This window comes from Parasteatoda tepidariorum, chromosome 7, assembly GCF_982258835.1.
Source record: "Parasteatoda tepidariorum strain Cologne lab strain chromosome 7, Ptep-v5.0, whole genome shotgun sequence".
NCBI lineage: Eukaryota > Metazoa > Arthropoda > Arachnida > Araneae > Theridiidae > Parasteatoda > Parasteatoda tepidariorum.
The window spans coordinates 39,414,815-39,429,840 of record NC_141761.1 but is presented as its reverse complement, the minus strand read 5'-3'; the positions used below and the strand labels follow the sequence as shown (position 1 = coordinate 39,429,840).

At 26.4% G+C, this 15,026-nt stretch overlaps 1 protein-coding gene across 1 annotated transcript in view; it reads right to left on the bottom strand.

The window, feature by feature from the left end:
* Window positions 1–7,844: 7,844 nt before the first annotated feature.
* LOC107438688 (uncharacterized) overlaps window positions 7,845–15,026 on the bottom strand; it is a 29,924-nt gene continuing 22,742 nt past the window's right edge. Inside the window, exons 22-28 of the mRNA XM_087168757.1 lie at window positions 14,905–14,919; window positions 14,072–14,089; window positions 12,516–12,530; window positions 11,637–11,654; window positions 11,346–11,360; window positions 9,258–9,295; window positions 7,845–7,958 (exon numbers count right to left, since the gene is read on the bottom strand). Coding sequence (XP_087024883.1) covers window positions 9,270–9,295; window positions 11,346–11,360; window positions 11,637–11,654; window positions 12,516–12,530; window positions 14,072–14,089; window positions 14,905–14,919 — 107 coding nt within the window. The 3' untranslated portion in view covers window positions 7,845–7,958; window positions 9,258–9,269. The remainder of the gene's footprint in view (window positions 7,959–9,257; window positions 9,296–11,345; window positions 11,361–11,636; window positions 11,655–12,515; window positions 12,531–14,071; window positions 14,090–14,904; window positions 14,920–15,026) is intronic.

Here is a 15,026-nt window from a genome sequence, read left to right as displayed (position 1 = left end):
TCGTGCAAATGGTAAGAGAGACCTTATGTATGTTCCCAAGTGGCGCGACACTCGGGCCACCTTCGGAAGCAAACGTGAAATCTATAAAAGAGTTAATTATAAATCATTACGTAGCATATTATTTCCCCACAGGTTGAGAATCGCTGCCTTAAAGGGCTGAAATCAGAATACCCTCCTATTGAGAGATCATACAGCCAGAATATCATTTCTGACGGTAAGAAATTGAAACTCGGGAGGCCCCTAGGGGCACTCCTGGTCTCCACAAATTAGAAATTATTAGTGAATATAATTATTCCTAACGGACATCGAAAGCCTGGGTAGGAAATCCAAAATTGGCGAATGATCAAAATATAACATAGCCAAAACAAAGGCAACTAGCATATCAACATGGGTTTAAAAGAACACCTTGGCGATCACGAGTCGCCAACAAATTTATGAGAATTATTGCAACCATGCAACCGAAACATTTAGCAGTTGGAAATTTAGAATAAAAAGTTCTAAATAGATTTTTGTCTTCGATTAGAGGCGACAATGAATTAATAAATCTGCATAGCAATGAAATAAAAAGTATCCGTTACATTGATCAAGAAGAGATGAAATAAATATTTTATGTTCGTGTTCGTTTTAAAAGATTAAGTCTTTGATTTATTTTAAATGTAATTCTATTAATAAAAAAAAGCGTAAGTAATGAAAGATATTTTAAAAGGATAGAAAAAAAAATGTAATGCCAATTGTGGCATCACATCATGTAACTGAAAAATTTTTGTAATAAGAAATAAAAAAAAGAGTTAGAAATCGATATTGTCGAGACAGTGAATTACTGAGTTTTACATTTGCATTCAAATAAAAAGTTAGTAGTTACATTATTTCAAAGAAAGGAATAAAATATTTATATTTGCTTTTTTTTTAAAATGAAATAAAAATAAGTAATTGGTTAATTTTATTTATAATTATTCATTTCGTTAGGATTAATATGTTAAAAATATTTGTACATAAATTAAAATAACTATATACTTTAATAGAATTTTCCTTAATGTTTAAAAAATATCGATTTTTAAGGGAAAACAGAGTTGAGCGCAAATCAATCACAGAGGTTGCTCCACGGATTTCGTAAGAACTTTAATTTAAATAGCTGAAATTCTAAAATAACATCGATTATTCGTTTAAGAAGTAACTGCAATCGTACTGTTCTTATTTTTTTGTATATCTATACCACTAAAACTTTATGGCAAGTTTTAATAAAATATTTTATTGTATCAAATGATAATAAAATTCATTAATAACTTTATCAATTTCTTGAAAACAACGAGTACGTACAAAACAAAATATTTTCGAAATAAAATGACTTCGTTTAACAGTGAAAGAGTCTTATATTTAAAAATAAAAAAATGCTTACTAAACATTAAATGTGTAACGAGTATTTATTAAATGGGCTAAATGTAATAAATGATAAAAAAAAAGCTTTTATTTCGTTTTTATTTCTCATTCCTATAGATATGCTATAAAATTTCTGAACTTTCATGCATGGATCAAAATGATTATTGTTTTATTACAACATTAATATTTGGATATTTTAACGACTTTTGAATAGAAACATTCTCCAAAAATAGTAAAATAATCAGGTGGTATATGGAAGTAATTCTTTTTACTAGGTTTGAATATGGAAAACTACGTTTTAAGAGTACGTCATCGAAAGTAAGTCACTTTTACTTAATTATTCAGATTATGAGAGATCCCGCGTCTTTACTTCCCTATTTTATATGAGTAACTTCATATGAGTTACTTCATATCAGTAATCACGAAATATTTCTTCACGTGTACTCATTATGACATACTAATTTTCATTTTCAATGGTGCAAAGGGCTGGAATTTGAAAAATATGGTCCCATTATCTTAGTTAGGAGTTCAGGAATTTCACTTTTAGTCTATGTTTTATTTCATTCTGTCTTATAAACTTCTAAGCGAACAGAATGTATGTCATGATGATATGTTACGAATGTATATGTAATAAAAATTTAAAAATTGAAAAAATAAAAAAAACTAATTAAGAAATTAAAGATGTAAATATATTTTTACTCTTTTTTATTTAATTATTTTAAAATGCAACATAATTCTGTCTTATAAACTTCCAAAGGAATAGAATGTATGTCATGATGATATGTTACATATGTATATGTAATAAAAATTTAAAAAATGGAAAAATTTAAAAAAGAAATTAATTAAGAAAATAAAAATTTAAATATATTTTTACTTTTTTTATTATAATTGTTTTAAAATGCGGCATAAAAATAACATAGACATTCTGTCTTATAAGCTTCAAAGCGAATGCATGATGATATGTTACGTATATATATGTAATAAAAATTTAAAAAGAATAAATCAAAAAAAAGTAATTAAGAAATTAAAGATGTAAATGTATTTTTACTTTTTTTTATTATAATTTATTTAAAATGCAATATGAAAATAACATTGACTATTTCTCTGCTTTTTCTTTCCTCACGCGTAATGCACACAAAACTTAAAATTTTTATTTGTTTATTTTTTTATCTTAAAATGTCACCGGAGCTCTTATTTTATAGTGTTTTCAAGACAAGAATAACTTTAATGAAGTATTTTAATCCAATTTAATTAAAAAATCTTAAATATATTGACACGCTTGAATAGCTGTCACAAACTCAGATTTAAAATTATGAGCTTAACATTATAGAAATAAATATTTTTGAGAAAAGTTGAATGTAACTCACTTTTAATTGATTTTGACTTTGAGTTTTAAATTTCTTGTCAATAATAAAAAAAAAATTGTGAAAGAAAATAATGTTTTATATAGTCATTTAAATTCCTTGAATCCATCAAGTTTTGCTTCAAAACCACTTTAAATATTACGAAGGATATACGGAAATATTTTGAAAAAAGGGATAGGATTCTTAGAGGTAAAGACTTTTAGGATATCTTTTTATGTCTATGAAGATGTAGTACCTATTATGTTTTGTTGCTATGCTCTTTTTGCGCATTTCCATATGATTCCTTTAACCTTCTAAGATGTAGCTACCCAATATAATGTACAACTTTTGATATAATTTTGTAAATTAAAAAATTTTACTTAAAGACTTTTCTTTTCTGTTTGTATGTTGATTTATATTCTTTATATTATATTGATTTATAGTATATTGATTTATTAGTAAATTTAGAAAAGCTTGGCAGTAAATTTAGAAAATCTTGGTAATTTTCCATTTTTGGTATTTTTTAATAAAAACGCAAAGATATTCAGCTATTGTTTAGTTTTTATTCATTTAGTAAATGCTTGTTAAAAGTGCTTTAATTTGGTTAGCATTCCTTTTTATTTCAATGTGATCTATAAGCTCTTATCTACCAAGCCAAAAAACTATAAAAATTGCAAATATGTAAATAGAAAATGACAAGGATAAGACTAAGATAGGCTAAGACTAAAGATAAGACTAAGACAAGGAAAGACAAGGAAAATTATTTCTTTCTTTATTAATCAAATGTCAGTCAGTTGACCATTAAGTTAATAGTTTTCTTGCTTAGCAATATCTTTCTACAATACAGTTACTATGTCTACAACATACAGCAGGGTTTTCGTCAATGTGGTTAACAGTTATATCTGGTATAGTTGAACACATTATAGAAATAGCTGAATTGACAATTTTAAACCAAAAAGATAGAAATTTCAAAAACGGAATGATCCGTGCACTTAGAAATATGTTACAATGCATTCACAATCACACGAAAAGTTTTAAGAACTAATGATAAAGATCAATGAAATTCAAATGATTATGAACAGATAGCAGTTCAAATGGCTAGGAAAATTGTTAATTGACGTAATTGATCTTCAATGAAGTTCTGGTAGTAGCAACTGCATCAGAATGTTAAAAATTACCAATGAAAATGCAAAATGAATAATTGTGCAGCGTAGAAAGAAACAAAAATCTTGATGACTAGTTACACAGATTCATTGAACACTTCTGAGATGCATTAAACAAGATAACTGTTTTTTCTACTTGAAACACATGAACTTATGTACAATCAAATAAGGAACATGAAATAATGTAATCAAATCTTCTAGACGTGTGTCCGAGCAGCGACAATAGTTCTGAAGATCTGTTTGGTTATATAATTGTGATTCTTCAGAATGTTGCGTAGGAAAAATTTTTTCTGTAAAAATTACTTTTTAGATTTCGATTTGTGACGATAAGTCAAAAAACAAAGATTTTCAGCTGAACCATTACCATAACAAATAGCAAAATTATAAGATGAATGATTTGGTGTAAGCTGCAAAAATTCCAGCGTTTTTTTAGTTTTTTTTTATTATTTTTAAAATTTTTTAAATTATAAATATGCTTAGCATATAATTATTTTTAGCAGAACTGCTTTCTCAGTATACGTAAACAAAGTAATTGTCATTATAAAGAAATAAATAGATTTATTATTGTTGGTTGGAGCCTTTAATAACAAAGAAAATTTGCAAGAAATTTAATAAATTCAATTCAAGTAAAAGTTTAAACAGTTCAAATTGAGTCTAGTTGTTTTTGCTTCATAACCAAAATGTAAAATGCTCTATAAAATTATCCTACACTATGCTAAAGATTAAAGTTTATTTACGTGTGTAACGAATGATAATAACTAAAAAAGTAAACTAAGTTTATTTTAGGGGAGTCGGTATGACCTATACCAACAATTTTAAAATGACAAACTTTATGTAACTTTTTCTCAAAATGTTTAACATAGGGATTTGAAATTTTTTTTGGAGCTTAATTAGACTGTTATGCATACACTGTGGTGATAATCATATAGATAAATATAATTTTTATTTAATACTGAGCACCATTGTAAAATAAAATTTTTCGGCAAGTTACCAATAGTTAAAAATAAAAATTTCATGAAGTTTTCACTTCAGTATATGTACTCATACATAATAAACATATAGTTAAAATTTCAAGGCAGTGTCATTTATAGTTCCTAAGAAAAAGATACACGAAGATTGAAAATATAATTTTAGGAAAACGCCACTTTATTGTAAAAATCGCAGTTTACTAAAATATTTTGACAATGTTTCTACATTTCTTTTCATTTTCTTTAGTTAATACTTATACCCTACTTAATTTTATATTTTTTAAATTCCTTCTTGTTATTTTTGTCACAAAAAGAATTATTTTACTTGCATAAAACACATGATAAACTACGACAACAATGTTAAAATTATGAATGTATTCACTTTTAAAAAAATCTGACTATAAAAACTTTTCTAATAAGGAATAAATAAGTTCTATTATTTATTCCTATAGTGTTATTTAATAAATATAACTTAAAATATCATATTTCTAAACTTTCTAATATAACTATTCTTTAATAGTGCACAAAATATTAAAAAGTGTAATATCTTACATTTCATTATCAGAAATTTATTTTTGCATACGATAGTAAGTCAGAAAATATTTATAAAATCAGTGTGATTTATTGCTAGACTACATAAGGAATAGGAGGTATAATCAAAATAAATCGTTACATTATTTATTTTATGTGTTATGATTAATAAGAAAAATAAAATGTTTAAAACAGTATCGAAATGTCGTATAAAACAATGCAAAAAAAGCTGAATTGCAGAAAGACCCAATAAAATATTCTATAAGAAAGAAAGACCAAATTAAAATATTCCAGTCCCATAACCAGATGTTTGAAGCTATGGGGCCTTTTAATTTCATTTTGATTTTAAGATTTTAAGAAGACTTTTTGGTTTTAAGATTTTTGTGGCTTTTTGCAATTTTTCTTCCTCACATTTTCTTTTTAGCCTTTTTTCCATCTTTTTTTTTTCCTTGTTTGCTGATAAAATGCATATTTTGCCAGCAATAGTTTTTCTTCATCTAGACACTTCATTACAGTAATACAATTTTCTCCTGGCTCTATTCCTAATGCCTGAATAATATGCAGCTTCGATGCATTACCATTACTAAAACTGTAAACAGCATCTAATACACCAAGCAAAAGATCTTCGATATCTACAAATGTTGATTTTGGTATTCGTGACTATATGACATTGTTGAAGCTTTTGTTTGGGTTTTGTGATTTTCCATGCAGACATTCTTGTAAGAGATCTGGATGAAATAAGTCCTCGAATATTGCACGCATAGCTTCTACAACTGCAGGCGGAAGACTGTTCTTGTGAATATAAGCTTCATTTGCGACTTCAGCTTTCTTATGTCCACACCACAAATCGGCACCACTAGGACAAAATGTATCATCATCATATCTGGCTAGACAGCCCAGGGTGGGCCAGTGAATTCGAATCCACTTCTCTCTACTTTTGACACTTGTTCGCCAGTTTTTCTCCTTTAGAGTAAGGAAATCAGTCTCAACTAAATCCAGCCATCTCAGCCTGGGTCTACCTCTTTTCCTGTTCGTTAGGGGTGGACAAAATGCATGCCGAGGTATATCATCAGTTGATTCAGTATGCTTGTGAATTGCCCAGATAGCTTGACGCATGTCTTTTACACTTCCTATATTTCGTCTTATCGCAAGGCCATGGTAAGTTCGAATTTTATCAATAACACTATCTGTGGGAAGATTTTTCATCAATATCCCTTTGCTGTCACTTAGTTTTTCCCTTCAAATCGCATTTTTGCTGACGAACTCTTGAGCCTATGCGCTTCATTACATGCCAAGTGCACTCAAGTTTCGTGACTTGATAATCATCTCCATATATAATTTGTTTTTTGATGTTATCAAAGGCTTTTGAATCTCCATCCCCTAAATAAGTTGTATAACGTAGGCCATGGAAAAATAAAGAGTGTATAAAATTTCTTAAAGCGTTTTCTACTTCCATTAGCCAATTAGAACTTTCAAAATTTCGCTTGCAACTTTTTTCATGTTTATTTCTCTTTCTGTATCTACAATACTTTGATAAAACCTCTACATCCAACACTTTGCCAGTGTCTACACTCGTGGCAGAAACAACCCCATTCAATGATATGAAGACTCGCTTCCGCCAGGTTTCGTCAACTACCACAGCTACTTTATTATCTTTATTATTTTCCAGTTTTCTTTCAATCGCAGCTTCTTTCGTAGATATTTCGGAAACTTGCAGTACATGCATTTTTTTTGCTCACTGTACTGACTGTCTGGTATGTTAGTCAGGGAGTTGACCTCTTGTCAAAAAGGTCCCGGATTTGAATCCCAACCAGATGTTCTTTCCATCTTTTCTCTGTACTATATGTCCTTCATGCTGCTAGGCTTAATTTCAGCCCTCCAAATATGGTGTCCCCTGAAAGAGTGGTCAACACATCTGTCCTTTTGATACCCGAATAACGAATAAGACAACGTTTTGATACCCGAATGACAATGTAAGGGTGGACATTGGGAAAAATAAGAATGCAGCATGTCTAATTTAAAAAGGTAAACTTCAGTCATCTTTCTTTAAATTTAATTATAGTTATTTTAATCGTAGCAAGTTAATTGTTTTTCCAACAAATTCAAAATTTAAAAAAAAAACATTTTCTATAAAGTTCTTGGTTTTGAATCCAACTTATTAAGAATTACTCATGTTTAAAATCCTTTCTGGGTTCATTATTCAGAAAAACTTATAACCATATTTTGCTTGCCTGCAACCATATTTTGCTTATCTCTTTAAAAATGACTTTTATGCTTAAATATGAACAGCTTCAACTATTCATAAAATAGCTTTACTCAGTTAAGAGTAAAGAATACTCGAATATAAAACTTTACGCAACAAGATTTATTTTTTTTAATTATTTAAAAAAATGAGTAGTGAAATCAAATGTGATATGTAGTGAGAGTTCAAATTATTAAGTAAAATTTAAAACAGCAACAGATTGTTTTTTGGAACACAGACTTTATTTATTATTGTAGTTGATTTTTTACATAGCATCCAATTTTTAATTTAATACTTCTTGTTTCATGGAATGTCTTGAGCATGTCTGGAAAATCTGGACAAAATAGGTAATTTCTTCTGAGCAGACATTATTAAATTTAACTACAAATATTTCATCACAAATTTTTGGATCTATAAGAATTCATAATTTTCAATGAAAAACTAAAATATTTTTTCTGTTGAAGTTTTAATCTACTATCATTTATACCATTTCACAAAAAAATTAGATGTCAAAAATAAAATTTCAATAAAGGTTTTAGAACAAAGCTGTTTTCAAACAATAAAATCAAGTGCTTTCATGTGATATTAAATATTAAATAAAATATATGTTAATTGTTGGTTAAAAGGATTCAAAGAATTCAGTTGATTTCAAAGAATATTTATCAGTTTTATGTTTGAAATTTTTCAGTTGATTATATTTATTCTTAATTTATCTTTTGTATTTTAATTTTTTTATGCTTCTTTAATTAAATGTCAACTTCTTTAATTGAAATTAAATTAATTATTTATTCTAAAAATTTATATTTTTTTCTGTATGATTTTGAAGACTTACTTACGTAAAAAATAAATTTTTAAGTTGAAATAGTACGGGTTTTTTTTCTAAGTAAGAAAACAACAATATTTTACTACAACATAAATGAGTTTTTTTCCCATTTGCCACATGCAATTTAAGGAATAATTTAAAAAATTAAAAAAGAATGGGAGAAGTAGTAATTTTTGTTTCATTGGATATGTATTTTATTGTTAATATTAGTGCCCAATCAGTTAGTCAATTAATTAGTGCTCATTTCATAATAAGTGTAAAGTGTTATGTTTGTGTACTACAGAATTATTTTCAATTATTTTAATTTTTTATAATTCAAAATTTGCAATTTCAGCATGTAACAAGTAGTCCGTGAATTCAATTTTGGTGCTGGTGCTTTCTCGAGCTAGACTTGTTCAAAATTTTCTATTTTCATTACCTAATATATTCTGTTAGTCTCTAACAATAAATGATGCAGATTTATATGAAAAACTATTTATTTAGCATTTAAAATTGCATTATTTTTTTCTATTTAGCAATAATATTTCACACTTCAATAATTATTCTGTTTCACATTCATTATAAAAATCATTTCGATACTTCACGAGTTTGACAGGAGTGAGGTAGAAGTGGATTAAAGTTTTCAGTTATGTTTTGAGTGATACATTTTCACATGCGTAAGTAGTTCCAAAACGCCCCCCGAATTCAAAGAAAAACATAAAAAAAATGAAACAAGAAAATAATAAAATAAAACAAAAATTGGTAGACAAACGAAAAAGTACTAAAATTTATAATATTTAAATAAAATACTCAAAATGAAAATTTATTTACCATATGTCGTTCTTACAAGCTCTTAAGTATATCCAAAGCTGAAATTTTAAAGAAAACATGAAGGTAATTATTACAAGAACTAATATATATACAAGTAATTATAAATTTTCCTTAAATATTTATAATTAAAAAAAATTCTAGGTTTTAAATACATTTTGAAAGTAAATATTTGTTTACCTAGATTATTTCATTAAGATTCTTCGGAGATCTCAAATTTGATGAACTATCTAAACTCAAATATTTCAAGTAATGCCAGTTGGAATATTGCAAAAGTTTGCATATTTGCTTCAAATTTCTGATGGTCTTTAAATTTTACTTCTTATATAAATTACATGGTTTTGAAGTATATTATTTCTCACAAGATCTTCATTGTTTCTTTTAATTAAAATATGTAAATTTCAATGTCATAAAATAAAAAAATCAGGAATTTTTGTATTTTTATTCATATTTTATGCAATGTGAATACTTATTACTTTAAATATTCCTTATATTCAATTTATTTATAAATATTGTGAATCTTTTGTTGCTCTTCCTTACTATTTTCCGTCTTTCAACGTATGATTTAGAAGTAAAATAATTATTAAAAATAATATTTCATTGCATTAAAGTCTAAATTTTTAATCGCAGAGTCACAGTAAATTACATAATATATTTACTCGGAATTATTTTATTTAATGATATATATTATGCATGTTATGGAGCAATTTTCAAATTTATAAAAAATTGTTCTTACGGAGAATTCAAAGTTTTTCGCTACTTAACAATTTTTAACTGGTATAGATATAATAATAACTTCGCTAGCTACATTAAATTCTTATTAAAAAAATGCAACACACGAGCTTTTTTTGCTGCTCTTCTTGGAATCATAGTAACCCCCCTCCCACTTCCTCATTCTTTCATATGTGATAGTTACATACATAAAAATTTCATTTAAACCATTATAAATTGTTACGTCTTATTTTTTACTCATCTTGTTTACTCATCACTGTACTACAAGATAACCATTTGAGAGAATATTGCTAAAATAAGAATATCGTTTAGAACTCATCAATCATATTTTTACTCTCGTGTTTCAGGGTGAAGCATGCTTCAGGGTGTTTCACAAAAACTGTGCGTGCACATGAACATTTGCCCAATACAATATTTTTTCTTAACGTGTATGTTTTGAATAAAACGAAATTATCGAAACAAAATAGGTAATTTTTTTTTAAAAAACGGTGAAAGGTAAGTATTGTAAGTAAGTTTACGAATGCATAATCCTAAAAACATTTTTATGTCATTGTAAACGTAAAAAAATGTATTAAAATTTACTTCAAGTTGGAAATATTGAAAACTGTTCACTGAGTTGTTTACGTTTTCTTAATACAGATACAATTCATTGTTATAAAGTTGTTCTCAATATCACCCTTAATATCAACACATGAGCTTTTTTCTCTTTTTTGCTCCTTTTCTTATCATAGTAACACACCTCTTCTCTCATTTCTTCTTTCTTTCCTATGTGATAGTTACATACATAACTCTTTATTTAAACCATTAAAAGTGTTGCATTATAAATTGTTCTATCTTACTTTTTACTCACCTTGTTTATATGTCACAGTACTACAAGATGATCATTTAAAAGAATATTGATATAATAAGAATATCGTTTAGTTCGGCAAAAATTTTTATTTTTCTTTAAGAACAGTTTTGAAATAAAAAGTTTTTCTGATTTATGGAACTCATCAAACATAGCTTTACTCCAGTTACGTGTTTTTGGGTGAAACTTGTTTCAGAGTAATTCACGAAAACTGTACGTGCACATAAACATTTGCCCAATACAACATTTTTTCTCAACGTGTGTTTTTAGAACGAAACGAAACGATCGAAGCGAAATAGGCAAATTTGTTAAAACGGTAAATATTTTAAGTAAGTTTTCGAATGCAAATTCCTAACAACATTTTTGTCTCGTTCTAAACGTAAAAAAAACATATTAAGATTTCCTTCCAGTTGGAAATATTGAAAACTGTTTACTGAGTTGCTTATGTTTTCTTAGTACAGATACAATTCATTGTTATAAAGTTATGCTCATTATCAACCTTTGAAACTTACCTTGGTCTAAAACATCTAGAATTGAAAATGATTTGAATTAAATTGCTGTATTTACGAATTATTTGAAAAATATTATTAATAATAATAAAATTTAAGTAATTATATTTATGTGATTATCAAGTTCTACGTCCGCAATTCATAAAACTAACAGTCTTTGGAAAACAAACTCATTCCTTATATAGTCATTTATTTTAGGAGTAAAAAGATTTGAGAAGTAAAATTTTAAGTTTTCTATTATAGAGCTTTTAAATTCCTAAGCATGGAAAATACTTTAAATTTAAAAATACTTACCATCAACTCCTCCGACGGCTGTAAAATATGAAAAAAATAGTTAATTAAATGGTTAAAAGAAATATTTTTTTTACATTTTCGTATTAATTAAAATCTTTTTTTGTGTAACTTTTCAAAAACGACGTTTGTTAGGTACGCTTATGTATTCAATCAAAATCAAATCTAAAATCGAAATGTGTATGAAAACGTACTCCATTGATTTTATGAAATAAATTTTTTTTTATTTATATCTAGTTTCAATTTATTTAATCAGCTTTCAATCTGAATATTATTATGTATTGGAAATTTTACATTTTTTTGAATTTTTTTATTATTTTAAGATATACTAATTTTATAAAATTCAAATGAAACATAAGAATACGTTTTAAATAAATAAAAATGTCCAAATGGTGTAGGAGCTAAATAATTTCTCACTCTGAAATTAGAAATCAAATGTAACAAGGTGTGTTGAATAATTTTGTTTTTCATTTCATTCTTTGTACCTCGAGATTGTCATTATATTATATAAGACTTTGGATTAGGATGCAAATTTAAGTGCAGAGCAGATGTCAAAAATTTTGAAAATGTCTTTGTTTGCTAAAAATTCAAATATTGTAATAAAAATGTAAATAAAATTAAAAGAAAGGTAAACTGTCAAAATTCGGAAGCGCTATTCTATTTGGTGATTTGACAGCTTTTTATTTTAAAACTGTATATAAAACAATAAATGTTGAAAGTGATTCTCATTCAAGGTGTTTTTTAAATCTTCTCTTTCATTAAATGACATTTTCATGACAAATTTTCTTATGAAGTAATTATGAGTATTTTCTCTAGTTTTTAGAAAAATAATTAATTAAAAGAGAAAGATAATGTCTGCAATTCGATTTAGCAATTACTTACCGCCGTCAGCAAGAGCTGTAATAAAAAATGGAAAACGTTAAAAAAAATATTTGATCATTTAGAAGTACCATAATTTAATTTTCTTTTAAAATGTAGCAATTTTCTACTTTTCTGTAATTTCTTTTATTCTATTAACATTCTTAAGATTTCAATTTTGTGAAAAAATTATAAAATTCATAAAATATGACACACTAAAATATAACATGATTTTGGCAAGTTCAAGTAAGTATTCATTATCAGTTCATTATAAGTTAATTGTAAGTTTAATTATAATATTATTACATTATGTGCGATATAAAATTAGCAATATAATAAAAATTTTACAGTATTACTCTTCTGTTGAGCAGAGTCAATGTTAATTGATAATTATGCTGAAGGCAAATTTAAGTCGTTAGAAAAATTTTTATTAATTTACTTATTTTAATTACTTCTGATCAAATCAAATGCCTTAACTTAAATTCCTAACTCATTCCTTCACTGTTTAAGATGGAAAAAAATATGTATCTTGGTATTTTACTTTAATCAAAAGATTCTATTTAGAAACCATATCAAACTATAGTAAAAGCTACGTTTGCAAATATTTTTTTTATCGTGAAACTAATTTTTATTGTAAATTCTTACGAAACCAAAAAACTGATATATCATGATTTTTATAGTAATAGTTACTTTTAAATCCCTCAATCAATGTGATTAAATAAATACTACTGTAAAGACTATGGTATAAAGTTTTATGTTTAAAATAAACTTACGCTGAGAAAAAAATTTATGGTTAAAACTTTCAGTCAATTACAGGTAAAATTTTAATTTTTCTAACGCTATGAAAATACCAAAAATCTTCATAATTTTCAGATGTGCTTTAGAATTGATTTTGGTGGTGCTTTTTTATAATATGTGATTAAATTTGGTAAGTGTGGTAAAGCTCGGCAATTTTTTATGATAGCTTAGAGCATGTCATGAAAGCCATTTATTCGGTTAAATTTACTTTTCAGGTTTGTATTTTTTAATAAATGTGCGTTTATAAGCATTATAAGTATGAAAACCTGAATTTCCTGTAAATTGTTACTAAGTGAACGAAAAAAATACAAAATGGATTATTTAATGACCTTATATTTTTGCTCTATTACCCTAAACAAAGTTTTTTTAGCAGAAATGTCGTTACCATACAGTACGGATTTTTTACCGGACTTTTTCTTAGTGTACGGATGCTGCCTTGAAGGTGTTTTTTACTTTTTACAGTAATTTGATATCAAAATCTTTACATTCAGTCTAAGAGAATTCGTTTTAAAATTTTTAAAATTGTGAACATATAAAATTTTAAAATTTTGCAATTTTTTTTTTATCTCAAATAATTACGTTGAATTCTTATTCAACACAACAAACTATCCCAAGCAAAACATTAGCAAAAGAGGTTGTTGAAAATGGGTTGTTGAACTAGGTTTTTAAGAAGACCTGTAATTTCTTTTTTTAAATAAAGTTATTCATTTCCCATTGTTTTCCTTACTTTTTAAATTTTATTTAAATTTTAAAATACCAAATTTTAGTTTTTTCATACTTACCACCGAGTGTATCTGCAACTGAAAGTGAGAAAAGAAATTATAATTCTAATTTCGAAAAACCAACTTAATATGGAGAAAAAAAATTATTATTTTTAATTTCCTGCCAAAACATCATTGTTAATCTTCGAAAAAACTTTTTTTTTATTCCAAAGACCACCCGGATATTGACTTTCGTCATTCGGGTATAAGAAGGATAGATTTGTTGAGCACTCTCTCTCTCACATGGGCACCACATTCGGTGGGCCCATGTTGCTCCCACATTAAGAAGAACAAATAGTTATGTGAATAGGAGAAAGGAACATCAATGCGTTATCAAGGATTCGAGTGCTAGATCTCGAGGTCAGTTTCCTGACCACCATACAGTCGACCGGCATCTTCGCAAAACTTTAAATGCATGAGTATGTATCCCTTTTACTTGATTTATAAACAAAAAATTCTGCTTTTGATACTGCAAGCTTTTATTAAAAAGTAAATCTGCTTAAATGTAAAAATAAGAAATTTTTCATGAAATAGAATTGTTTAAAGTATTCAAAATTAAATTGATTAAGTATATGGGAATTACTTTTTTAAAATGATTTAAGAAATCGTTTGCAGTTCAATTTATTTATTTGCTTATTTATTTAAAAAAAATAAATTTGAGTTAAACTTAAATACTGTTAAAAATATGTATTTTTCTAGAAATACATCTTGGAAATATAAATGATTTAGTAATCAAATATATACTGAAAGTAACGTGTTTTTAATATCAAAATTCTATAATTCAAATTTAAACCAACTTAAAGTACAAGAATTAAAAAAAAACTTTCAAATAACAGACTAATAATTTTACTTACCACTTGTTACTGTCGCTGTAAAAATTATATTTTATGTAACTTTATATCATTTAGATGACAGTTTTTTGCAGTTAAAATGACAAAAATTGTTCTTCCCAAGATATACCATGTATGGAATTAGA